A 26,995-nucleotide genomic window follows, 5' to 3' on the forward strand; every position below is an offset into this window, starting at 1 on the left:
AATTAGTTCCTAACGAATTGGGAAGAAAATTTGTACTTTCCTGTTAAGCATATGGCTTGTACTCTAGTCTCCTCTGTTTAAATGACTTTTAGTGTCTTTTCAACTTTGAATAGAAAATTAATACATTGCTCGTTTGTATATGGGAACGTAACACGTGACGAGAAAGATCTGACAGGGGGGATGCTTCCCGGGAAGACTTTTATAAAAGACTGGCCCCTATTTAGGTGTTATAAACAGGAAGAAAGGCTGAAAAAATTTAGGTGGTCAGTCCTTCGGCAACACACGGTGTTGGTTTCTCGAGTTATTAAATTGGTTGCTATCAAGTAACCTTATCAAATCACAGATAAATGTTTTCTGCACACGTTGCGAAAATACAACTAGCATTACCTCCTTTTAGATTATAAATAAAGTTATTTTTAAAGTATAGTTTGATTAAACTAGTTTCTTATGACTATGAATGAAACAATTAGAATTATTTTGACATTTTATTGAGAAGTAATTTAATTAATTAATAAAGGTGAGTGAGTTTGTTTTTCGTAATTAATAGTTTTGCATTCAGAATAAATTCGTGGAAAGTAACCTTAAGTTACTATTGTGAGTAGGTAGAATCATGGTAATGAAATGAGGAAGCTCCGGAGCCTGTCTCAAACTGAAAACAGTTATTTAGAAGGTTCAGCCGAATGGACACGAAAGCTGCAAATTATAATACAGTCAAATCTGTTTTTATGCGGTCTTTTTATGTGCGATTTTTATTTGTGCGATTTTTTATGCGAATTTTTAATTTGTGCGGTTTTTTTGTGCGATTTTTTATTTGTGCGGTATAGTTGGTGACTAGTCTCGTGCGATTCGTCATGTCTCACGTTGACTTATTATAGCTAAATAAACTTATTATAGCATAAATGCACTTATTATAGTAATATTATTGCATGAATATGCGAAAAATGAAATAATTTACTTTTTAAGTCAACAAAACACCACCTGGACAAAAATATGTAAAACAGACGATAGACCAGACGATGCAGTGAAGTGCTGACATCTTTTGTCAATAAATTCTATTTCGTACGGTTTTGAGTTATTTTCTGTGAGACTTTTTTTATGCGGTCCCTGTTGACCGCATAAAAAAATATTTTTTTAATTGTGTTGCGAAAACTATTATTTACAGCCATTCGTGAAGTTTCGTGAGATTTTTTTTATGCGTTTTTTTTTAATGCGGTCCCTATTTACCGCAAAAAACAGGTTTGACTGTATAACAAAAAAGTAAGCAAAATATAGTAAATTAGATTTTATATATCAGAAGTAAGATACTATAAAAGAGGCAAAGGACATATGGGAAATATCAAGTTACAATAGGCCTGTATAAAATATCGGTATAATGAGTGGTAAAGAGGGTAATATATTATCAGTGATATATAGATATATTTTATTTATCTTGTAAACTAATGTCAAGGAATAAACACCAGCTTTAATATAGAAGTCAGAAAGATTACGGTAAATTTTATAAAACTGTTAAAAAAGAGGAAATGTAGGAGGAGATTTGTGGTGACCTGTAAAAAGTTTCAAGTAGCTTCAGCTAGAAATAAAGTGATTAACTATGTTACTTAATATACTAGAATTAGTGAACCTAGTATCAGAGGAATGAAGAAGTGTATATTATCATTATCTACAAGAAAATAATGTATAATAGAATGTGATAATTAATTAAGAGGATTAAGATTAACGAGTTATACAATTAATTTATGGGAAATGATAGTAGATATCAGCGCTTCTCAGCCTTATGGCTGAGATTAAAACGTCTGGTTTGGAAGGTGTATACTTGTGTCCCTAGCCCGGTCTTGGCTATAAGTACGGAGAGGCTGGCCTAGTATGGTGCTTTTAGGTGCCACTCTCGACTAATGCACCTGTCCGGTGTGGATGGTGGCTGAAAAGCGTCCACCCCGGTATTCAAGGAGTTTTACGGTGAGAGAGTGGAGTCTCAAACTTTAAAACCACGGTAGATATCAGGATTAGGCGTAAAGCTAGTATGAATACGAATTAATTCGGTTTTATACTAGCTTCGGATTAAGGATGAAATCGATGTTTGCAGATAGAAATGTTATTCATAGATTTATATACAAATTTTTATAGGATCTATAGAAATTTCATAGATTGTAAGGATAGTAATAAGGAGAAAAGATATGGAGAAAGTTGTAAAGTGGTACAAGACAGGATTTAGAGATAATGGAAACACTAGATTAGATATTGTTGTCCAGTAAGGTTCAGTATAAAGTTCATATCTATTAATCTTAATATTATTTGAACTGTTAGAGGTTATAGTCAAAGAAACAAGCATACTGGACTGTTTTGAGCCTACGATTCAACCCTTCCATGCAAGAGAGAAAGGAGCGTTAAAAAAGGAATATTGTTCTTAACGTATTCTTTAAAATTTATTCCACTCAAGGAGAAATAAAATTTTTAACTATTTCTCAGTAATTTTTAACAATCTTTAAAGAATAAATATAAATTCACGAAAAAATAACGTATAAAGAAACCTATTGTTGACCTTCAGAAATTAAAGGATAAAATTAAGTGATTTGTGATTTGCACAGATGACTTTTGCTTTCGCTAAATATGTCGAATCAGTGAGTGATATATTATCGTTTTATATTTATTAATGCCGTATTTATCGAATTGTTATCTGTTTTATGTTAATTTTAATACACAAAGCCGTTTTATGCAGATGAGGAAGATTTTGAAGTGTTGTAAGTGTATGAATGCCAAAGTAATTAACTATTCACATTATTTTATATAGAAGTCCAGTGGTTGATTCTAGTGCCCAACGCCCAAACATTTCGTGTTGAACCGCTAATATACAAAATAAATGAAATTTTTTGTAGATCCATAGTTGTAAAAACCTTCGATTTAATTGCTTCAAGTAATAGGCGGTGGTGGTAATTCTAACTACAGAAGTCTTCTTTACGTAAAGTGTTCAGACCATTATTCACTAGCGTAGTATGTGTATCACTGGTTGAGAACTGTTGGTTTTGAGTGTAGGCATATATCACGGTGTTTTATGAACGTGAATACTTATACAAGAATATCCGGTCAATAATATTCAGGCGTTGTTAGTAGGTTATTTCCTCCCGTTTGCCTTTCGTTTTGCGTCAAATTCGAGGCCCAAATAGTAGCCTGCCCATGAAATTAATTTCATTGTTCGAAGTTCCTTCATATGATATTACATTGTATAGTTCCGGATACAGAGAGATTCTGTTCTATTGTGGAAATATAGTTATACAACACGGTTACCATTTCCATACAGATATGCTCTACCCTAAACTTAATTAAATAGTAATATACTATATATTCTGTTATTACTATAATTATGCTATGAAGTATATTCATTTTTATATCTCATTTTATAGATTCATATACGAGACATTTATCATATTGAAGCTTTTAGTGTAGAATATCAAATCAACTGTACCCAGAATTAAGATGTATCTAAGCATGGCGATACTGTTTTCTCTTTTCATTTGTGTCACTTTATTGTGGATAAGGTAAGTGACAGAATGTTTTTTGAAATTAAGTAACTAATAAATATAAACGATGTCATTTGTTTTATGGCCTTTAACATCACTTCTGTACATAAAAACTGTCCACTATTTAGTTGTCATAAACGGGAAGAAAGCATGAAAAACGCCACGTGATGAGGCGCGAACCCTCGACTAACAACAAGTCTTCTGTGGCTTCATCACGCGGCTGCTGGTGGGCTGAATATTTCTAAAATTGTAGTACAGAATAAGAATATATTTTGTGAAAATTTCGAAGTCTCTCCCAACTTTCGAATTAGCTTATTACAGTTTCTCAATAATTTCATTTTAATATCATAACACGAATCATCTGTTTGTTTAGTTAAGTAACTGCAACGCAACACTTAGGCGATCTGCCTAGGGAGAATGCCTTCCGGGAAGTCTTTTTTAAGAGTAACTGGTCCGTATTCAAGCGTTAAGACGTGGAGAAAATTCAAAAAACTCCGCGTGACCAGCCAGTCCTAGCCCGAACCTACAGTATTCAAGAAATGGAACTTCTGGCCAAAATAAACCTACTAATGCCAAAAATATTTACATTTAAACTTCTTATTTCATTTATACAGACGGAGGAAATGGAAAATGACTTTATTTCAACGTTACGGTATACTAGGACCAAAACCAAATTTCTTCATCGGAAATTTGAATGAATTTAACAATGGTGTAAGTATTTTCACTTTCAGATCTAAAGACAACGCTATAGAAAATTTACTATAGAAAAAGTAAGACATTGTTTTGGCATACTCTTACAGAGAGAGAAACGAATTGAAGAATGGTTACAACAATACGGAAAAATATTTGGGTAATTTTTAATTTTATTAATATAATTATAATTTATATAAATAAAAATATCTTTAACGTTTCAACTTCAGCTTTTATCTAGGTGCAATTCCTTACGTAGTATGCGCTGACGTTGAATTTTTAAAACTCATCCAAATAAAAGACAACCAGAAATTTTACAATAAGTATGTACGTATTGGACAGAAGTTGTTAAAAATTTCAAAATTTGACTAGTTTGGATAATTTTTTTTATTATTTTGGACAGTGGATCCTTCCTGATGCTGGATTCCCTCACAATTCTTCTAGGACTATGCTTTCTACAATAGCTGATCAGAAATGGAAGAATTTAAGAAATACACTAACCAGTTGTTTCAGTACAGGAAAGATTAAAATGGTAAATACAATTTTTATTCGATATTTTACTATACAATTCTTTCAGAGTGCTGTTAAATTTTATATTTCAGATGAGTTCTCTAATGTCTCGTCCGATAAATATCTTCTTAAAAAATCTGGAGAAACAAGGTGATCGGAGGTTCGATATAGCAAATATGTGTAAAAGATTAGTGTTTGATATAATTTGCACATCAGTCTTTGGTATAATCACAGATGTGCAAAATAATGAAACTAACACCTTTATCGAGTCTGCTCACGCTGCTTTTTCAACTGATACTTCTGATGCTTTAGTTGGAATATCAAGTGATGTTGCAATTATCATTAACACTATACCTTGTTGTTTAATAAAAGAATAATTAATTAAATAATAATTTTTCACATCATTCAGTTTGTTTTCCGGAAGTAGAGCCATTATGCAGTTTCCTTCGATATAAAATAGACAACTTGAAGCATTTTCTGAATCTACCGTCTTGGTCCACGGTTTATGAGACATGTCAAAAAGTGATCAATGCTAGGAAAAAATTAAATGTGAGTTTATTTACAGTAGATTAATCTGAAAACTTCATGACATTTAATAGATATATTATTATTTTAGCAATGTCCACAGGATCTGCTACAGAGAATTATAGATGCAGAAGATGAGAGTAATAGAGAAATCAAGAAACTTTCAGACCGTATTGTAATTGCAAATGCAATGATGTTTATGGCAGCTGGGTATTGGAAATTACTTAAGTTGTAATTTCGATACCCGAGAATTATTATTAATATAAAATTTTAAATGGTTTCTGCAGATATGACACGACCAGTTCTACTTTACAATGGTGTATTTATCATCTCGCTTGTAATCCTGAAATACAACAAAAAGTCAACGAAGAAATTAAATCCAACGTTTTAGACGATGTAAAATGTTATCTTTAATTTCAATTAACAATTCTAACAATTCTACAGCTCTGGAGTTCTTCGTATAGTATGACAAAAGTCAAAAATGCTGAAGACTTTTTCATGGGCAATGTTTCCCTTATATATGGAGTCTATTCAAGTGACACTAAGTCGATTCATTATAGGCTGCATTATCCATCAAGATATAAAAGGAGCCATCTTGGTGCAAACGGCCGCAAAATTCAAAAATGGATGTATAGAAGAAGGAAAAATTTGGTCCAGGTTTTGCATTATGGTAGAGCTTCTCGGTGAAACACTGTTTCTACTGGCACCCTTGTAGGTGATTGACATGCCTAAAAATCACTGGAGTCTTCAGTGTTTTTGTTTTATGTCTAACACCCATGTGGGGGCTAGTAGGTGCATTTTTTCTTTATGAATTGGCAAGCCGTTGATAGGGAGAGAACGTGCGAGCAGTTTTCAAAAAGGAAAAATATATGCAAGAATATTTTTATAAACAATATTCATTTTTAAATTATATTTTTATAACCAATCAGTGGCAAAGAACAGATATCTTTTTACATAGCGGACATTTTATAAATATCTACAAGTATTCAGATTCACCAGATCTGTAATCTTGCTTTATCGCAGATAAAAAAATTAATTTTTATAATTTAAATTAATTGTTTATTTATAAAAACATTCTTTATATATTTACTGAAACATCTAAAATTTGTAAGAAATTTAATGCTTGTTTTCTTAATTATCATTAGGAAAATGTGCAGTATGCAGACTTAGGCAGTTTTCAGTTATTAAATCAAGTTATCTCAGAAACTCTTCGCCTTCATCCACTGACTTCAGTGTAAGTTGTCTTTTTGCTTTTATACAATTTTATTGAATTAAAAGTTAAATATTATAGATATAATTTAATTATATAGCGTAGTGAATAGATTATGCTCGGACGACTATCGTTATAAAGACATCACCATTCCTAAAGGTAGTGTTGTAATTGTTCCAGTACAAGTGCTGCAAAACGATCCAGCTTATTGGAGTCAACCTGAAAAATTTAATCCCTACAGGTAACAGGCTAATTATGATTTCAAGTATATTAACATGTTATATAAATATTAACAAATTTTACTTTTTCAGATTTTCATCTGAGGAACTGCAAAAAATTGATTCCATCATTTACCAACCATTCGGTGCAGGGCACAGAATATGTATAGGTCAAAGGTTAGCAATAACAATACTAAGGTTGGTGCTGGCAAACCTTCTTCGATCATTCAAGTTAGAGATATATGAAAATAAAGTAAGCTATACATATCACTTCCTTTTATGTAATCATAATGTAGGTAAAACAGTTGAAATTTTTTCCAATGTCGTTGAATTATTCAGTATGATATACTAAAGAATCGAGATTCAATAAACAAATCCATAAATTATTATGAAAAATTATAAATACATTCGAGAAATTCAGTTGAAACAGATTACCTATGTTGTATTTTCTAATCGTAGCATTATTCATTTCTTACAGGAGTACGAACTAGTTTCTACATTTTTCATAAATTCTCCCAGGGGTGGAACTATCATCAAGGCAACTCCATTAAAAGCTTGATTTATTGTAGCTTCCTGTTAATGTAATGTGAGTCATAAATAAAATTGTAATTGCAGATAATTGTATGAAATTCAAATGTCTGTACATAGAAAATATTTTCTTTTCAACTGCAAAATAATTGTGGGGGTCAGGGGTGTCAAAAATTAGATTACTCAACTTCAGGCTAGGTCCTGCCATCGGGTGTGATTAGTCAGACACACCTCCGATTTAGACAAAAAAACAAATAGTTAAGCCGCGAGGGTAAGAGTTACTCCGAAGTCCAGGAATGAGCGTCTCAGAAGGATGAATGCAGACTCAAGTACAAATAACAAGAGTTTATTATCAAAAAACAAAGTTTTGAACAAAATTATAAAACCCGATTTAATAAATTGGTTTTTTTCTATTTATAAAACGAGGGGGTAATTGACGGGGGTATCCGAACTGCGCGACTCACAACATTCCAGGAAAAGAGTTGTCATCTTTTTTCACTTTCTCTCACCGTTCTCTTCTTCCTTTTCATGTTCATTCTGCTTTACTCAGTCCTTCACTTGGTCCTTTACTAGGTCGGTTGTCTCTTGTCCGATCAATCCCGTGTCCATCCAGACAGTCAGTCAATCTCTTAATCCTGTCTCACTCTCTCAATTCTTCTTCACTCTGCGTTAACTTCGTCACTTTTTTCTGTTTTTCTTTGTTTTTGACCAATTATGCTTTAGATCTGGAGGAAAGCGAAGTAATTTGAAAAATATATAATTGTCATCAAGTGGTCCTCCTCCTCTCTTGTCAATGAATAATGATGTGCGTCCATGTGATAGCATACCATCGGTCATATAACACCATCGAAAAAGGAGAAAACGACAGGCATCCCCCTCATCTTTTCCTTCGCATGTTGTGGGATTTATAACAGTTAATTGATAAATTTCTTATTCTAATTTGTTTCTCTAAATTATTTTAAGTGGATATTACTAAAAATTTGGAAAGGAGAGGTTTTTAAAATTGAAATATAATCGAAATTCCTTTACACCGTTACTTGATAGATAAACAATTGCTAGATAAACAATCTCGGTGTCACGTTTACATAAGCATCTTCTTGTCGAGATGTGAGTCCAAAGGGCGTCATGCTTGATATCTAACAGTTGTTTTTTTAATACAACCAGACAGCACCAAAAAAATAAAATAAAATAAACATAGAATTTAAAATAGAAAAAATATGTCTAACTGCTTAATTAAAGCGAGTACATTATTAGCAAAAGAATTAAAATAAAGTGATTAAATATAAAATTATATAGATAATGTAACAATTCACAAATATATATATATATAAACTTGTATTGTTTCCTTTACTATTGTTAACTTAGACATGTTTATTTTTCTTGCAGGAGGAAATGGTGTATACCTCATTTTTGAGTCTTCCTAAAAATGGAGTAATGATTAAAACAATCCCATTAGCTTCATAATTTATTATAAATCTTTAATGCTTCATGTTTATGAGATAAAACAGAAATAAGCATAAATTTTATAAATTTGCTTACAATATTATGTGTTAAGTTTACTAGGCCATGTAGTATATATGTAATGTATTAGGGGATCTATGAATTGTTGGGTTTTTCTTTCCATTTAAGGAGGTTTAGATGTTATATTTCGTATAGGAAGAGTCGAAGATATAGAAATTATAGAAGTTACGATTGCGAAAAGCGCACATGAGGAATCACGACCAAAAGGAAAGAAAATGAAAATTTCGGATTTGTTGTTAAACTTGCAATTACCAACATAAAGAATTTTCTGACATATAAAGTGTAAAAAATCGAGCGAGTTGCTTAACATTTTCGGCAACATTTGGTAACGCCGTCTGTTACGACATATTACTTTTTTTTAAAATTTATTACATTTTTAACTATTATAAAATAGCAAAAAGGTTAATACTGAAGAAACGAATGGGTTTCTTTAAAAATTGTAAATTCTTATAACAAGTAAAATCGTCATTATGTCCGACCCTACTGCAGATAAGACACACGCCCTTGTTTATCTCCCACGCCTTCAGCCTTTAATCACCAAAATTTAATAGTTTCGATCCCCTAATAAACAAACCCTTCCATATTTTCGAAATTGTCGACTAAAAGTAGTCATTAAGCTTTAAAGAGGGTGAACAAAGTCGTGTCCCCACACACTTACATCGACAGGTAGAAGAAAGAAGAAAAAAAGTCGGTTTCGAGGTCTCTTTAGTTAAAAAATAGAGAGTCGTTTCTGATCCATTGTCATACTTTTCCTCTGTTATATATAACAACCGAGAAGGCGAAAATAAAATCTACTTCAATATGTAATGAGATTCGTGTTACGTAACGGACTCTATAATAACGTTGTTGGTAAAATAAAATAGTACATTTAATTTGTTACATAACTTCAAAACTTTTTACAAAATAACGTAACATTGATTTGATATAAATTATTTTTTAAATAAAATAAAGACATAAACACACACGTAGTAAAATAAGTTGGAAGATCGTGTCCTATTGAGGCTCGAGAGAGGAGGTTTGAAGTGTATAATTTTTACAATATAGACACAGTAAGCAGGAACTGTACTTATAGAAAATAAATATAAGTTATACACAATATACTGTCTAATTTTATTTTAACTGTTTATTCCTCAAAAATGGGTCAGATTCAGACACTTCAAACTTACACGTGCACGGCCTAGATTATGCTTACTTTATAAAGAGATTAAGGTCACGACGGCTGATGGAAACTGTTACTGTTGTTTTGTGTTTGTGTATATATCCGTATTTAATACTTTTCTGTGTAGTATAATTGATATCTGTAATGTTATATATGCGTTTTGTGAAGGACTGATATCGATTTAACTACTGCTTTGTAGGGAGTTTCAGGGTCTCAATAAAATATATGCGTAGATCCGGAGCTCAATTAAAATATTTCAGGGAGTTCAGAGTATCAGGATTATCTGTTTGGATTGCTTATCCTTTGAATATTGCATTCAACAAGTCAGAAATTTGGTGATATTTTACGTGTTGGTTGGAAAGTAACTAAGCATAGAGGAATCTCTATAATTTCTATATTTTTACACCGGTTATAATTTCAACCATGCTCTTGTTAGAAAAGCAATGAAAATTTAAAAACCTATACCTTATTAAATGTAAATCCGGATGCATATTTTAAAATTTATTGGAGGCACCGTTGCTAGCAACCAATTTCCTCGAAACACCAGGGATCGCAATGTGGGCAGATGATCTTCTACCTGTGAGTCCGCATTCAAAACTGTGCTATTAGCTTCGAATGACAATTCTCGATTGTTCCGGGATTATGGCATTACGTCCCTTCTCCTTAGACCCAATATCCCTGCATACAAAACACTAATTTTCAAACTTCATAGCGTGCAGCAATCAACGCTTACTCCTGAACAGATAAACGGCCCGTCATCTTTTTGCCACTTCGCGTGCAGGCTCTCTTGGTCATTGCCCATATCACAAAGAATACGACAATTGTAATATACCATTGACAGAAGTATAGGAACACCTGACTTTCATTAGAATTGCATTATTACTGTAAAACGTAGTATTTAGCAAATTTTTAATGCAAGGTTACTTTCCATTCACCTGTAAATAAGGAGGGTATAGAAATGTACGAGAAATATGTTATTGTGATAGCTTTGAAATGTTTGAATTTTCGTTATTTTTTCAAACAATCGTCAGCACTTTAACTGTTATTATAAAACAATGGAAAAAGTCAGCAAATGTCATCTAATACGGGTTTAAACTTTGCTTCTGCGCTAATATGAGGTTTAAATGGTACCTTTCTCCAGACATTGAAACTGCATATTTTACGATTAAGTAATTTATAGCCATAATTTACTTAATCGTAACTTGTGTAGTTACGATTAATTACTATGCAATAGAAAATATTAGAAATTTTCAGGAAGCACAAACACGACAGGGGTAAGTGGTTTTATCCACCTCGGCGATATGTGAGTCTATATAATTAATAATAAATAATAATAGTTAAATTAGATCGCTTGATGATATAATTTTGGTTTTCCAAAAAATATAGACTATAATTTTAAAATGTACGAGCAATTATTTATTATGACATCGTCACAATTCCGAACTGCAATTTTTAATTTATTTAATTTAAAATGTATGCTTTGTACCTCAAATTAGTAGTGGTTTTCCGCTGTATATCATACGTTTCTTTTATCAATACACTCGTACCGTTCATGTATCTATTAATAACACTTTTCAGGGGAAGATTTTTAATTGAAATAACATGATTTCCGGTTTAAATCGGAAGTTCGGATATAGTTAATCAGGGCCGCTTGTGCCTATGGTTTCCAAATCTGTTCTCGACTTTTATCTCTCTAACTCTGTTCTCGAAATTAAGGAAAGAAAGACAGACGGACGACAATGAGAATTTATAAGTCTAAAACTTTTTTCAAATTGCAGCCCAATTAGTGGGCCTACTAGAGGCGAGCAGATAAGATCAGTGGTGTAGCGAACATAACTGGCTCCCGGGGCACAACACTTTATTGGCGCCCCCTCCCCCTCCAGAAACACATATAGTTTGTCTTGGAGACCATTTGGGCGCCCCTCTGCGAGTGGCGTCCGGTGCATGATAAACCCCCTTGCACCCCCCTTGCTACTCCACTGCATAAGATCACTGAATACCAGTCATAGGTTCGCTTTGTAACACTAATGTATTCCATGTATTTCTACCCGCCCGGTGATACACCCCCTTGCTACGCCACTGGATAAGATCACTGCATACCAGTCATGGGTTCGCTTTACTCCTACTAACTGGTCATGTGGTGTTTTATGGGCTATCTTCAGGTTTGTAACACAAACTGGGAGCAGTTTTCTATAAAATGTTGCTCCTTGAGAAACACCCCTCAGTAGATACAAACTTAAAATAATTACTTGCAATTATTTAAATTTATACATCGTATAAACTTATAATTTAATATTAGACAATAAACCGGTTATGTTAAACACGACAGATTGTAATGTTATCGTGTAAAGATCGTGATCAGTTTATTGTCTATTTAATATTAGATTAAAAAATCTATGAGTGGTAGGTCTTTCCATCTAATAATAAATAGACACTAGATCGTTGGCTACAACAGATAAATCGAAATGATTGCGACAGAATGCAATGTAGTGACGGACCAATCATCAACGATTGAAGACAGAATGTAGTGGAAGATAAGTACTATAGAAGTATTTTGACTAGAATTAATGCACAGTCTTGGTAATTCGGCCGCTCGCTACTCGGACGCATCCAGTAATCCGACATAAGTCACTCTCGGATATTTTCGGCACATTTGCCAAGTCATAGCAAGATTTACACTAGTTTAAACTGTAAGTTTTAATGTTAGTAACACATCTTATAGTTGTATGTTATACGTTATTTGGAATAACAGTATAAAGCATAACCTTTATATGGAGGTTTTAGGTTTCTTAATAGAAAAATGTTAAATAACTATATTTTACAATTTTATCAAATAGAATTTTAACAGAACGTAACCTGTTTTCTAGTTAGTCGAATTAGTAAACAGGTAAGTTGAATTGACCTCATTAAAGGTTAGCTACATATACTTGATCAAGAAGAGTTGCGCAACTAGACATATTCTTTGTTAATTTTACTTTAAAAATAAGGATTTTTTTATTTATTACGTTTGTAGAGAAATTACAAGCTTGCAGGCAAACATACGCTCTTTGACAACGCATTAAATTGAGGAACGATTCATTTATATAAAGGTGAGTATAAGTTTCTGTTACTCATAGTAACCTGTGAATGGTATACACATACACTACTGACACAAAACTAAGTTTGTAAAGAGTTTCGTATAAAATAAAAGTTCAAATGATCATTCACTTTAATAATTGAGGTTGGATTTTATAGACTGAACTTCTGTTTTTTTTTATGTTGAGAAGCTTGTCCTACCGCACAAGTACGTGTATACGTGTTATCTAATTGATAAATTTGCTTATACGTATGCAGTTGACCTGCGCTATACAAGCCAAATAATATAATGTGATTGTTTTAACGTAAAAAATAATTTTTTTGTTACAATAATCAAACTTTTATAACACAATTAAAAATAAAATTACTTTAGATTCTGCTATAAACTGATTTTTTAGAATATACAATTAAATATATAGAACGAATTATAATTACAGTATTTAATTTTTAAAATTAACTTAAATGATATAAGAATCCGTAACCTCTTTTCTAACCTTTGTATCCGGTACTTCTTTTACTGTCCAACATAGATTAGAGCAGATAGAAACGAGCAGATAAGATCAGTGGTTTTCGGCCTCACTCGAGGTCTGCTTCAGGTTAATGACACACGTCAGTACGCCTATTTACGCTTCCACTAAGCGTTACGGATCCAGTAATCTTTAGAGAAGGTATTAGGAAACAATACGTGTAAATAATATGAGATTCTCGGCTTTATTGATGAAAAAACTTAAAAGGGGGTGCTGATATGCTTCGCGCCTCTCTAAGTGCGATCCTGCTAACAACTAATAGCAAATCCAGGAATTTTTATAAAGACATATTCAGGCCTTATTCTTCACCTGTTCTTATTGATTTCTTGGCAAAACATATGAAAATCATAGGTAAATACTACACTTATTGCTTACAAAGCAAAAACAACTTATTATAGAGAAAATAAAAAATATTATTTGAATTAATATTGGCAATTTTTAATTTATGAATTATTTTTTTATTTAATTCGTTTATAATTTTAATACATTTAATTAAGCCAATTTTGTAACTATTTAGCCGGAATTACTAAAGCGCGTTTAAATGTACACCTATCCCTCGTTTTACACGGTACTTTTTTTACACGTTTTCGCTTTTACACGGTTTAAAAAATAAATGTAGAAAATAAACTGGCTATGATCAAAAGGAACAGTTTTTAACTCTAATCTACATCTATATTCCAATCCACCTTAATTATATGTTATAGTTGACATTTAGGATACTAGGTGACAGTTTTATTTCAATCCGTCAAATACTAACCGATAAACCGATATAAGGTACTCCCCCATAAGCACGAAGTTGCATTCATTGCACATAGTTTTAAACCAGAAAATTTTAATTTTTCGTATTCATAAGTAACAAACGATTACATTATTTTTAATTACATTTTTTACATTACATTACATTACATTACATTACACAATTACATTACATTTTTATGAATCTTTCAGATTTTATTTTTTGTTCCTTTGTACTTTGTATTTAATTAATAAAAGAATATATTTTTTTTTGCCTTTCAATATTTTTGTTTGATTTATGTACCTTTAAAAAATTGAAAAAAATTCATAATTAATAAACAACGAAATTATGCGTTTTTTGCATACTTTTCGATTTACACGGTTTTACATTCAAAAAGATACAAATTCGATTTACACGTTTTTCTCAGGAACCTATCTTCCGTGTAAATCGAGGGATAGGTGTATTTAAAACTGGAAACATGAACAAATAAATCAAAATTCACACGAAAGAAGAGGTTACGAAAGTGAAAAACAAACCAAAATTTTACGTGTCAGTTTAGCTTTTTATCAAGTTGATGCCTGCATGTCTCTATTAACAGTGGAAAGTACTTCCTCCACTCTGTTATATTCAATTAATTTGAAGAAGTATTACTGTAAATATTAAATAGGTGAGGCTAACTTAGTTAAACATATTTGGCTAATTTTTATTTTGATAAAATACAATGTTGTTGAAAGTAGAGATAAGTTTTATAAATAAAAATTTTTAAAAGCTAATAACGAGTAAAACATTAAGTCTCTCTTCACTCGAGATATGACACACGTCTCCCTGTATCGCCCTACCTCTTCTACCTTTAACTACCAAAACTTAATAACTCGAACGTTCCTAATACACGTATTTTATAAAATTATAGAAGTTTTCAACAATACAAAAATTATTAAACTTTAAATTGAGTTAATTAATAAAGTCTCCTGTTTCAACACACGCACTAACAACAATACATACAGGGAAAAAATAAACAAGTTTCTCGCATATTTCGATGATTGAAAGTCTACAAAGTCCAAAAATGTAGAAATTTTGGGGTCATCGTTCGATCGATCGATATACTTTCCCTCTGTTAAATACGGTGTAATAAGACCCTAATTTTATAACAAAAATATAATTCTAGGCCTGCACGTTGTGGCGTACGACTGGTTTAAATGTTTACGATTTATAAAATCTATATTTAAATAAATTCAAATTAATATTGTAGAATATATATAGAAATTATTACAGGTATAAAACCTCAACTTATTATTATTATTATTATTATTATAACTTAAGATTTCACACTTTATTAGCATGAACGTAATTAGATCTCTCTTAAATGCAGCGTTTCCGGTTTTGTAAAAGATCAATTAAATACATTACAATGTACTTATTTCTATAAATATGTAGCCTACTGCGTGTGTCTGCATTTGGTCAAGAGGAGATCCCTCAGAGTGCAGAAAATTGGATTCGGCAAAGTCAATGTCCTGGCCAAGCGAAGTTTTCCGGATTTTTTTCACTTTAATAACACCTAAACAGAGACCAATTTTCCGCCAGACTTTCCCCCTCGACAGATAGCCACGTGTCATACTGCCGTGTACAAATAACACCAAATCAAACCTATAATCTTAGTATGAGAAGACATTTTTTTATACGATCATCCCATAATTTTTAATGGAATAAGGGAGCACAATACATCAGCAATCTACCAACGAGTGGACTTCTATTTAGGTGTTTGATACACGTAGAATATAATTAAATCTAAACGTGGCAAGCCCGTTCTGAGGCGTGAACTCGCGACTAGTGTTCAGGGGTTTTAGCTACTCGGCCATTGGCGACCATATAAAATCTTTTATTATAATCATTATCAAAACATTAAATATATAAGTATATAATTTGTAATATGCCATGGTTATATTGAAATTTATTTTTCTATTTTTATACATTTGCAGATGCAACGGTCATCATACTACCCTTCTTAAGGGTTTCAGACTGGTACATACTTTCATACAGACTTCAATTATATTACATTTGGAAGAATCAAATAAACAATACATTCGAGTGTAATGTACATAATTACCACCATACTTGTTTCTGTTTTAGTATGCATCGTATTATTATGGATAAGGTGAGTGAGGTTATTTTTAATTAATTGTAAATAAATTCATTTAATTATATTGTTACAGGGAAACTATTTTGATTCAGTACACATGTAATTGATATTAAAAAAATGAAAGTTTGTTTATACTTTGCGCTTGAGTTTTGTTCGTACCGGTACGAAGTTTGTATTGTACATTTTTACATATTGTTTCGGGGATTGCTGTCTAACGTCAACTTTCGGATGCAGATCGTGTACAAGATATAGCCACCATTTTTAAAATTTGATTTTATTTGACCTAGCCATATACAGTAGACACTCTATGAGCTGATGTTGCGTTATTCTCGCATACTAGGATATCTGTATGCAGAATTAATCTAATCTTTAACAACATTACAACTTTATTGTTAACTACAAAGGTCTCACAAGCTCTACATGGAAAGTAAGCACACCTCGTGCTCCAATGCTACAGAACGCCCTCTCAGCAGAGATGTATCCGCGGCCCTCCCATAGCCAAATTATATCCACGACAGCTGACCTTGCTCACAAATGTTGGTTCGCTTGAAAATTTCAAATATGATTTTATTACATTTATATAATGGAAGAAACCTATGCTATTATGTATTCATATATACACAGTACTTTTAAATTAGATATTTTAATTAATACAAAAATTCTACCGGACAAAAGCCTATCCGGACAATTAGCTTTATTTTGGTATAGTATATGTTTTAAACGTCTTGATGAAGAAAGTGTATGTAGAATCTATGGTCCTGCTTCTCACGCATTATAATAATCTAATGCGCTTCGTGTCTAAAATGAAGGACAGAAGACATTTGTGCATGAATACAGATAACTGTAAAAAAAATGCGAACAAATATGTCAGAAACTTTTTACTTTATGTCTAACACAGGGTAATACATAACAGCTTGTAGGATTTTACAAATAAAATTCTTCGATGAGAAAGATACGTAGAGCAGTTGGGAATAACTGAAGAATGGGTAAAAAGTGCTTACCAATACCCATTGTGAAAGATGTATCATTGTAGACTACGTACCGTACATTTCGAAATACGATGCAGTACTCACAACGTCGTGGCAGGCTCGGCTCGTCAACAATGCTTTTTACAGGACTTATAAACGTATTTAGCTTTGGACCCTTGTGTAGCGGTTTTCGTGAGTGTAAAACAGTACTCCATCATATAGTAAACTGCGTCATGTTGGCTCGTTTACAAGGAAATCGGTTACAAGATTTCTGGGGATCTCATTTTTCATTCATATATGTTCATATTTTTGGAAGATTTAGTAAATTATGAATAACTTTCTACACTGAAAATGGGTGTTTGTACACTTTACGGGACAGGGATCCATGCTTTTAAATCTACAGACTGAAGAAAAGTTTCTAGCATTAATGACGAACACGAACCTTGCAATTTTCTGACAAACTTATATGAAAAAAGATTAAAGTCAATACACGAAAGTGATGTCTTCTCGAGAGTTTTAAGAAATAATACAAACTAGAATATACTATTTTGACCATAAGACATAATATGATTCGATAATTCCAAAAGCGTTGAAAAAGGTATAGAAAATTAGGTATTTATCTTCAGAATTCTATGAATGTTATGTTACATGAACTGCTAAACCAGAAGCAATATAAAGCACATTAATGAGGTGGCTGTATCTTGTAAACTGTTTGTCGAGTAAGCTAATATTAGAAAACACTTATCGAAAGAAAGAATACAAACGAACAGAAGAAAATTCGTCCTCTAAAGAAACTGTGGGAGGAACTTATCAGATATATAAATAAATTATAAGAGACTTGTATAACGTTGATGAAGAACACATTTCCTTAATTATTAGCACCATTTCCAGATAAATTTCTTTTATAAATCGAGCACATTTATCAAATATATAATACAATCTTTCACTTACACCATAAATTTTCTATTTCCTGTCCAATAATCTTGGTTAACTATATGATTAGCTAGAAAAACCAGAAAGAGTACAGCATAGAGAGGAAAACTGAAGTAAATAATGGAAAATATTTTATAAAATGGCTGAAATTGAGTAAAAAATGCGTTTATATGCATTCAGTATCGAGTAACTGGTGTTACCTGAGATAGAATAGCTACGACACATGCTTTACTCAATTTCAATTATTATACGAACAGTTATACATGGGCAGTTTCTGCACATGGTGCACAAAAGCAGGCGTTATTCTTACCTTACACATTACTATAAAACCAGTAAACTTGTTTTTCTTATGCGTCATGGGTTTCAATTCTTGACAGCTACGATTTAAAGACATACAGATGACAAATATTTGAAGACGTTCATAGCAGATATATACGTGTATATAGATGTCTAGGTGTAACCTGTCTCTTCAGACTTGCATATATCTGTAGAGACAAGTGATATGTACTTGTTACACAGCAAAAATTCCTTGTTTTAGTATTTAATAAAAAAACACAAATAAATATTTTCATATTATGCAAAAATGGTCTATAAAAACAATAAAAATAACAGAATTTATTTTAATAGTAATTATATAAGCATATTTTCTTTACACTTCAATAGAGAATAAACAATAAACTTATAAGAATGCAATTTAACCTTACACTAAATCATAACATGTTATTTATACAGATGGAGAAAACAAAGGATGACTTTGTTTCAACGTTACGGAATTCCAGGCCCAAAACCAAATTTCTTCTACGGAAATTTAATTGAATTCATTAAAGGGGTAAGTACTTTCAGTCTGAATAAACCAGTAAAGAAAAATTTTAAAGTGAGATACAATTCCCTACTGTTCGTATATAGAGAGACAAATGCATAGAAAAATGGCTACAGCAATATGGAAAAATGTTTGGGTAAGCAAATTGTTTCCATTTAAACTGTATTAAATTTAATAAATATATTTTATCTAAAAATATATCTAATTTATATTAATTATAAATTATAACTTACAATTTATTTAACGTATGTTTAGGTTTTATCTAGGTGCAAAACCTTACTTAGTATGCAACGATGTAGAATTTTTGAAACTCTGTCAAATAAAGGACAGTTACAATTTTTACAACAAAGATGTATGTATTATGAACTAATTTTCAGAAACTATAAAGTCTTAAAAGCTTAAAATTTATTTATGAATTTACTTCTTTTGCTGAAAGTGGGTGCTGCCAGATGCTGGATTTCCTCACGATGAGGCTAAAAATATGGTTGGAATATTAACCGATCGGAAATGGAAAAACCTAAGAAGTATTATCAGTACTTGTTTCACTACAGGAAAAATTAAAATGGTAATGCATTACTACTTGAGATTTTAAAATATATATCTGGTGAAATTAAATAACATTTTATATTTTAGACGAGTACTCTAATGTCTTCACCGATAAAAGTGTTTCTAACAAACGTCGAGAAGCAGGGAGATCGGCCGTTTGATATTTCAAAGTTGACTAAAAAATTGGTGTTTGATATCGTCTGTACATCAGCTTTTGGTGTAACGACAAATGTTCAAAACAATGAAACTAATAAATTCGTTGAATCAGCTCACGCTGCATTTTCATCTGATTCTACTGATATTTTAGCTGGAATAACATGTGATGTTTCAATTCATTTTTATTAAATATCTTACTATGACTGAAACCTGATGTAATAATGCGTAATTATGTTTAATTTCCTATGTAATTTAGTTTGCTTTCCGGAAATAGAGCCAATATGTACGTTTCTTCGACATAAAATAGATACGTTAAAGTACATGCTGAATCTACCTTCTTTGACGTTGATTTATGAAACCTGTCAAAAAATTGTCACGTCTAGGAAGAAATTAGGTGTAAGGCCGTTGTCAGTAAGTGAATATGAACAAAATGCAAAGTTTTATTATTTAATTTTTTGTTTTAGACGGCTCCACATGATATGCTGCAGACACTCATAGATGCAGAAGATGAGACGATTATCGAAATGAAAAAACTTCCAGACAACTTTGTTATTGCAAATGCGATGATGACAATGGCTACTGCGTAATAACATCTTTAAATTTGTTTACGTTCTATATAAATCACAAAAATTAATTTGATTTAATATGAAATTTCTAATAATGTTTGCAGATATGACACAACAAGTGCTACAATAGGCTGGTGTATTAAACATCTCGCTGATAATCCTGAAATACAAGAGAAAGTCCGTGAAGAAATAAAAAGCAACGTTTCTGAAAATGTAAAATTCTTTTTTTTTATTTAAAATATGGCTATATTGAACCTAGACAAAATCATCTGAAATGTAAATAATCATGCCATGTAAAACATTTTTACAGTCAAATTGTTTCTTAGATGTTTTTCTTTGGTAAAGATAAACTTGGCGCTTCGAATACCATTATCATCTTTACCAAAGAAAAACACTAAAAAAATTTCTTTGTCGTAATATTTTATTTGGTGCAATCTTTTATGTTTCACAAGGTTTACTTTTAGTTTAAACATTTTATCATATTTAGGGATGTCACGATACCATAAAAGTATCGATACCGGCCCGTATCGGCATTGGATATTGAAATTGGAAATCCCACCAGATGTCGTTATTCAGTCCTTCGTGTGGCCTATCAGTTGTTTTTGCTGCCGAGGAAATACACCTATCCCTCTTTTTGCACGGTGGATACGTTGCAATGAAAGCCGTGTAAAAAAAAAATCGCGTTAAAGGTACAGTACACGAATCCTGTAGAAAAAGACTCGATATGATCCACAGCGTCAATGGAATGAAAAAATAAGCAATTTACTAGAAAACACAATCTTTTTTATTCTAACATAATTTATCTTTAATTCTACCTAAATATAGTACAGAAGGTAGCATAGGGAACACAAGATGAATTTATTGCACTCTTTGATGTGCACAATGTATTGTACTGTTCTTAAAAATATTAACTATTAATTTCAACAATTTTAACGAAAATTTAAATTTGAAAATTTTTAAATACATTTTATCCCGTGTAAGAAACCAGTTGCGTAAAAAAAATTCGGTTGTTTTATACTCGTTATTATACTCATTACAATGAAGGCCGAGTGAGACTAAAATTTCAAATAATATTTTGTTGCTTGCTCTCAGGAATTGAATTTAAGCTATTTAAATCAGAAATTAGTGCGTCAGAAAGTACTTCAATTTGCATTATTATGACGTATTACGTACATAAAATAAGCCCCAGATTTACAGTCCTGTTAATGGGCACTGTGGGTACTACAATACATGGGATAGGGATGAAAACGAAACCGTTAGCTTCATTATTTCTTTATTGTTCACTAAATTACGGCAATGCAACATTTGGGCGAACTGCTTGGGGAATGACTTCTGCGTGGAATTTATAAGGATAACAAGCCTCTATTCAGGCGATACAGACGTGGAGAAAACCCGAAAAACTCTACGTCTGTAACGAAGTAAGGAATAGATAATGGTATCGGAATCGGCGATTTCAGGACGACCCTTAATCATATGTGTGGCAAATATTAAAACAATTACTTTCTAAATTAATATTATGAACCACTGAATATTAACGAAGATTAACCCAATTAAAAATAAGCTTTATGAACATTTTGCCAAACTCCAGTTTATCCACAGCCGTTTATTCAAAGATATCCAGTTTATTCATAGTATTTTTGTTTAATGGAATTGCATTGCACATACACACACATATATATATTTAATTATAATACATAAGAAATATAGCAGTTATGTTAATTTATAGATGGATATCCAGTATTCTGACTTGACCAATTTTCCTCTGCTCGATCATGTTATCTCAGAAACACTACGCTTCTGGCCTTTCTCTTTACTGTAAGTTTGTGTGTAAGCTTACAATAAATGTTAAACGTAATATATCATAAATTACTTTTTATTTATATAGCGTAGTGAACAGAATATGTTCAGATGATTACTCTTATAAAGGTATCACCATTCCTAAAGGTAGTATTATAACGGTTCCAGTACAAGTGCTGCAAAATGATCCAGCTTATTGGACTGAACCTGACAAGTTTAATCCCTACAGGTGATATGCTAATTATAATTAACATATGTTTTTATTTGATTTTTAATGTAATTATTGGATACTGTGTGTTTTCAGATTTTCGTCAGAGGAACGAAAAGAAATTGACTCGATCATATACCAACCATTTGGAGCAGGACATAGAATATGCATAGGACAGAGGCTAGCAAGAACTGTAATAAAATTAGTGCTGGCCAATCTCCTAAGATCATTTAAATTAGAAAAATATGGAGATGATGTAAGTGGTAAAATACTACATTATTGAAGCAACTGAAATTTTTCGAACGTTTAGAAAAAATAAATTCAGTTTCCTAGGCTGAGCCACTTTATTCAACAATAAAGAAATATTAAATCGCCTGTATTCGAGAAATTCAGTTGCAATTTGTAGTAAAAGTAGTATTGTTTAGTTTACTATTGTTAACTTGTACATATTTATTCTCCTTGCAGGACGAAATGGTGTACACTTTATTTTTGAGTCTTCCTAAAAATGGAGTAATGATTAAAACAACCCCATTAGCTTCGTGATTTATTATAATCCTTCATATTTACGATATAAAACAGAAATAAACATAAGTTTTAAAAATTTGCTTACAATTTTACGTTTTGATTTTATTTTGTATCTGTATATTTCAATTAGATTATATTACCTTGTATTTTCTTTAGTAAAGAGATTGCAATAGTCCCAACTATCGTCGTCTCTCAATAACTTCATTGTTTTATATCAACGTAATTCAAAATACAGACTTGTATGGTAAACCTGAATAGCAATAAGCACAGAAAGAAATTATTTAGTACAGTGTAGTATTTTCTGCCTACTGTCTGCCCTATATGCAATTATAAGGACATTTTAGCAAACCCCATCATCTCCTTGCTTATTAAAAGAGAAGGTAAAAAAAAAATAAATTGGGTCAGAGTTGGCTTACGTGAAAAATGCGGTTTAAATGATACCTCTTCCCAGATATTGAACCCGCATAATCAGCAGTAAATTACTTTATCGTAGTTTGTCTACAGTGTTAATTCATATAGTGTTAGAAAAATTGAGAGAATTTCAGGAAGCACCAACACTCGACTATCAGGGATCTACAAAATTAATAATAAATAATAATGGTTAAATTAAATTGCTTATCGATAAATTTTATGTTTGCTAAAAATATATATTATTATAATGTATTAGTAGACCTACCAGAGAGAGTGGATAAAATCACTAAACATTGCTCATGGGTTTTCGCCTTGCCAACAGGCTGACAACGTGGAGTTTCCCGGGTTTTCTTCATCTTTGTGATTTTTAATAGAGAGCAGGTTCTCATAGAAAGTCTCTTCTTGAGAAATCCACCTCAGGAAATACAAAAAAAAAATTTAAATTATTAGCAATTGTTTAAATTTACCTGCAATATGAACTTATAATTTAATATTAGATAATAAAGTGATCATATTTAACAGGAGAGATTGTAATGCTAACTTGTAAACGTCATTATCAGTTTAATATTTATTTAATACTAGCAGATAGGCCCGGCGTTGCTCGGGCAAAAGTAACGATAGCGAAGATTAAGATTATTACGTTATAGTCAACCTTTTCAAAGAATGCAAGAATTGGGTTCCCCTGTTTCCAGACTAATTAGAGAATTTTTAGGTGGGTAAAAAATTATTTCGATTTCCTGCAAAAATGAAAAAACTGCATCTGCGTCTTGCACGTCGCTTTCTCTTAACACATCCATTGTTACGTAACACTTCAATTGTAGATGGAAGTGTTAAGACTTAATCCTGTCCCTCTCCCCTGTGGAAAGGAATTTCGAAAAATCCCTTCTTAGTGTGCGTTCTCGTGACGTACCCTAGCTGTGTACCAAATTTCAACCTTCAACTCATAACCGTTTGTGCTCTGCGCTGATTATTATTATTATTATTATTATCAACTCGTCTCGATTATATATATAGATTAGATTCAAAAATTTACGAGTCTTAGATCTTTTAATCTAATATTAGGCTAAGTAGACAATAGATATGTCGTAGGCTACGACTTGTTAGGGGGATTGTTGTTGTTTAAATTTTGGTCATTAGAGGTCCAAGTATTCGAGAAATAAAAAACAGCAAATTTGTCTGGAGAAGGGTGGACTTAATGACAATTTCACTCGTTATTACCACTTAAATTTTTTTACAAAACCTATCTTTACTTTTGAAGTTAATCTTTTCGTCATTTTATAATAAGTAAAAATATAAAAAGCTTCTTAAAAAATATGATAACAGATGACGGCACCAAAAATTGTCGGAAAATTGAAGCAACTCGTTGCTGGATTTTTTAGAATTAGACAATTAATTATGTAGAACGAATTATAATTAGAGCATTTATATTTTATTATTAATTCAAATGATAAAAATATTAAAAAATTGTCGTATTTTATACACTATTGCTTATTAGTTGAAGATATTAAAATTAGTGTATAATATATAGTTATTCCAAACAAGAAACACATCCTTTTGCCCATTTAAACTTCCACCAACCGTTACGACTTCCAACTAATAGCGGATCCCGAAATCTTTAGAAGTGGCATTGGGAAACAATACGTGTAAACATGCCTTTATTATATGAGATAACCGGCTTTATTCAAGAAAAACCTTAAAAAGGGGTGCTGTTAGACTTCACGCCTCCCTATCTTCGATCTTGCTAACAACTACTAGCAAATCCCAGAGTTTTTTAAGGGTATATTCAAGCCTTATTCTTCACCTTCCCGTTTAGATTACTTACCAGAAGTTATCAATATTAAAAACGGTGGTAAATATTTCTCTTATTGCATACAAACCAAAATCAACTTAATATAGAGGAAATATAAGAATATTATCTGAATTATTATTGGCAATTTGTAATGTATATATATAATGTATATATACATTACAAATTGCCAATAAAAAATATATATATATTATATATATATTTTTTATTCCAAGAGTCTATATCACTATCTTAATGGTGATTAATCTTAATTTATTTATTTAAAAATTTAAACGGTTAATTTTAATTTATTTCAGTAAATCAATGTCGAAACTATTCAGCAAGGATTGCTAAAGTGTACTTTAAACGTATTTATAAATGGAAACGTGAATAACTAAGTAAGAATTCAGACAGAAGTGAAGGTTTTGTAAGTGAAGGAGTAACCACAATTTAAATTTTCACTTTATTCTTTTATCAGGTTTATAGTGTTTACTATATACCTGTATACTTTTTCCATCCTGTTCTATTCATTTAACTTGAGAAAGTATTAAATAATAAAAAGATTCTAGCAACAAGTTAGATATATATATATATGTACAGTACCTCGTCCCATTTTATCACCGAACCTTGGACTTGGCAACAATATATATTTCCATCAACTTCTATATATTCCCAGCTTCACAGCCGTCATTGATAAAGTGAGGAAAGATATAGGTTTTATAGTTATCTATAAAACCTATATCTTCCCCCACTTTATCAATGACGGCTGTGAAGATGGAAATATATAGAAGTAGGCTACGTGAGGGATGTTTAAATGAGAGATGCTGAGAGCCTGCCGTCAGCGTGGAAGTACATGACTTAAAAGTTCACTAAAAACTCGGACTAGAATTAGTTTATTGGAAGATTTATGAAATTTTTTTATTTTTAATTTTAATTCGTGTTAATTTTAGTTTGTGTTAATCTTATATGTTCTTCCGTTTATCTCGGATATAATTTTTTAAATGTTTTTGTTCTAAATTTTGATTTAAATACACGGAACGCATCTGTTCCATTTTCGTTTTCTTTTTTAACCTGATGATGGCCTGTTAACCAGTCTCAAAACGTTTGTTTTCAAATATATTCTTTTCAGCAACAAATTAAGGTGTTTTATTCAGCTGACGTGGCACTCACGTGTTGTACATAAAATATACTAAATACAAAATTAACATACAACATTCTCTGATGTACAGTACTGTACATATAGTGTTGTACTGTATCAGTGCATCAGTCAGTACTTCAGTTGGCATTCGCATGATATCTTATGTAAGATATCATGCGAGTGCCAACTGAAGTACCGTGATTCATATTAATATGAATCACGGTTTAAGGTTGCCTGCCACACTATGGACAGGGCACGTTTCAGTTGAACACCTTACCGCCATAGATTACAAATTTTAAAGTAAACATTTTGAGTTCAATTGAAGCTAAAAGAAAACTTCAGTAACAAGAAATAGTTTTGCCATTGTGCGCTTTACATTTACAGAAATGAAATTACAGTAGATAAGAAAGACCAACCTTACATTCACATTTAACTTTTATTTTATGCGTTACGAATAAATCAGTGAAAACATCGACCTGAATCTGGATCCGTATTATATTTAAAACAGCTCTATTAATAAAATATTATTTAACACGCAAGGGTTGCAACTTTGGCAAATCTGAAAGGATGTATCACACAGTACATTATATGTTAATATTATTAATTGTTATCATAGTTGATAATTATATGAAATATGGGATTTGTATACTTTAAAAGTAACAGATAAGTTAATATTTTTCTTTATAAGAAATATGCAAATTTTAAATAAAAAATGAAATTTTACATCTCTACGAACATTGTTGCTTATTTCTTCACGGACTGTCTTTTGTATGTCAGGATTATTAGCAAG

General features: G+C 31.5%; 3 protein-coding genes and 1 long non-coding RNA gene across 10 annotated transcripts in view; 3 read left to right on the forward strand and 1 right to left on the reverse strand.

Annotated features, from left to right (window-relative positions):
* The window catches only part of LOC136974787 (cytochrome P450 3A21-like), a 174,276-nt gene extending 151,326 nt beyond the window's left edge, over positions 1-22,950 (forward strand). The window contains exons 1-13 of one of the 3 annotated variants that reach the window (XM_067269734.1): positions 16,221-16,366; positions 18,985-19,081; positions 19,159-19,208; positions 19,328-19,424; positions 19,509-19,637; positions 19,706-19,937; positions 20,031-20,170; positions 20,239-20,357; positions 20,445-20,553; positions 22,067-22,155; positions 22,226-22,366; positions 22,442-22,601; positions 22,811-22,950. In XM_067269734.1, coding sequence (XP_067125835.1) covers positions 16,305-16,366; positions 18,985-19,081; positions 19,159-19,208; positions 19,328-19,424; positions 19,509-19,637; positions 19,706-19,937; positions 20,031-20,170; positions 20,239-20,357; positions 20,445-20,553; positions 22,067-22,155; positions 22,226-22,366; positions 22,442-22,601; positions 22,811-22,888 — 1,503 coding nt within the window. In that variant the 5' untranslated portion in view covers positions 16,221-16,304 and the 3' untranslated portion in view covers positions 22,889-22,950. Of the gene's footprint in view, positions 1-16,220; positions 16,367-18,984; positions 19,082-19,158; positions 19,209-19,327; positions 19,425-19,508; positions 19,638-19,705; positions 19,938-20,030; positions 20,171-20,238; positions 20,358-20,444; positions 20,554-22,066; positions 22,156-22,225; positions 22,367-22,441; positions 22,602-22,810 lie in introns of those variants that run through there. The other 2 variants (XM_067269736.1, XM_067269735.1) reach the window with 2 other exon arrangements.
* Positions 1-26,995, reverse strand: part of LOC136974784 (cytochrome P450 3A8-like) — a 399,348-nt gene that overhangs the window by 341,774 nt on the left and 30,579 nt on the right. The window lies entirely within an intron of this gene.
* LOC136974786 (cytochrome P450 3A24-like) lies at positions 431-7,274 on the forward strand. Its single transcript, XM_067269733.1, has 14 exons — positions 431-517; positions 3,399-3,533; positions 4,130-4,226; positions 4,316-4,365; positions 4,436-4,532; positions 4,609-4,737; positions 4,808-5,039; positions 5,125-5,264; positions 5,332-5,450; positions 5,528-5,636; positions 6,386-6,474; positions 6,551-6,691; positions 6,762-6,921; positions 7,147-7,274. The coding sequence occupies exons 2-14, from the start codon at positions 3,472-3,474 to the stop codon at positions 7,225-7,227; spliced, it is 1,506 nt and encodes a 501-aa protein (XP_067125834.1). The 5' UTR covers positions 431-517; positions 3,399-3,471; the 3' UTR covers positions 7,228-7,274.
* Positions 12,463-16,235, forward strand: LOC136974792 (uncharacterized). The gene is made up of 3 exons (XR_010880699.1): positions 12,463-12,566; positions 12,890-12,965; positions 16,191-16,235. It is a non-coding gene; the product is annotated as an uncharacterized lncRNA (long non-coding RNA).

This window comes from Centruroides vittatus, unplaced genomic scaffold (assembly GCF_030686945.1).
Source record: "Centruroides vittatus isolate TY-2023 unplaced genomic scaffold, ASM3068694v2 contig_356, whole genome shotgun sequence".
In the NCBI taxonomy this organism is placed as follows: Eukaryota; Metazoa; Arthropoda; class Arachnida; order Scorpiones; family Buthidae; genus Centruroides; species Centruroides vittatus.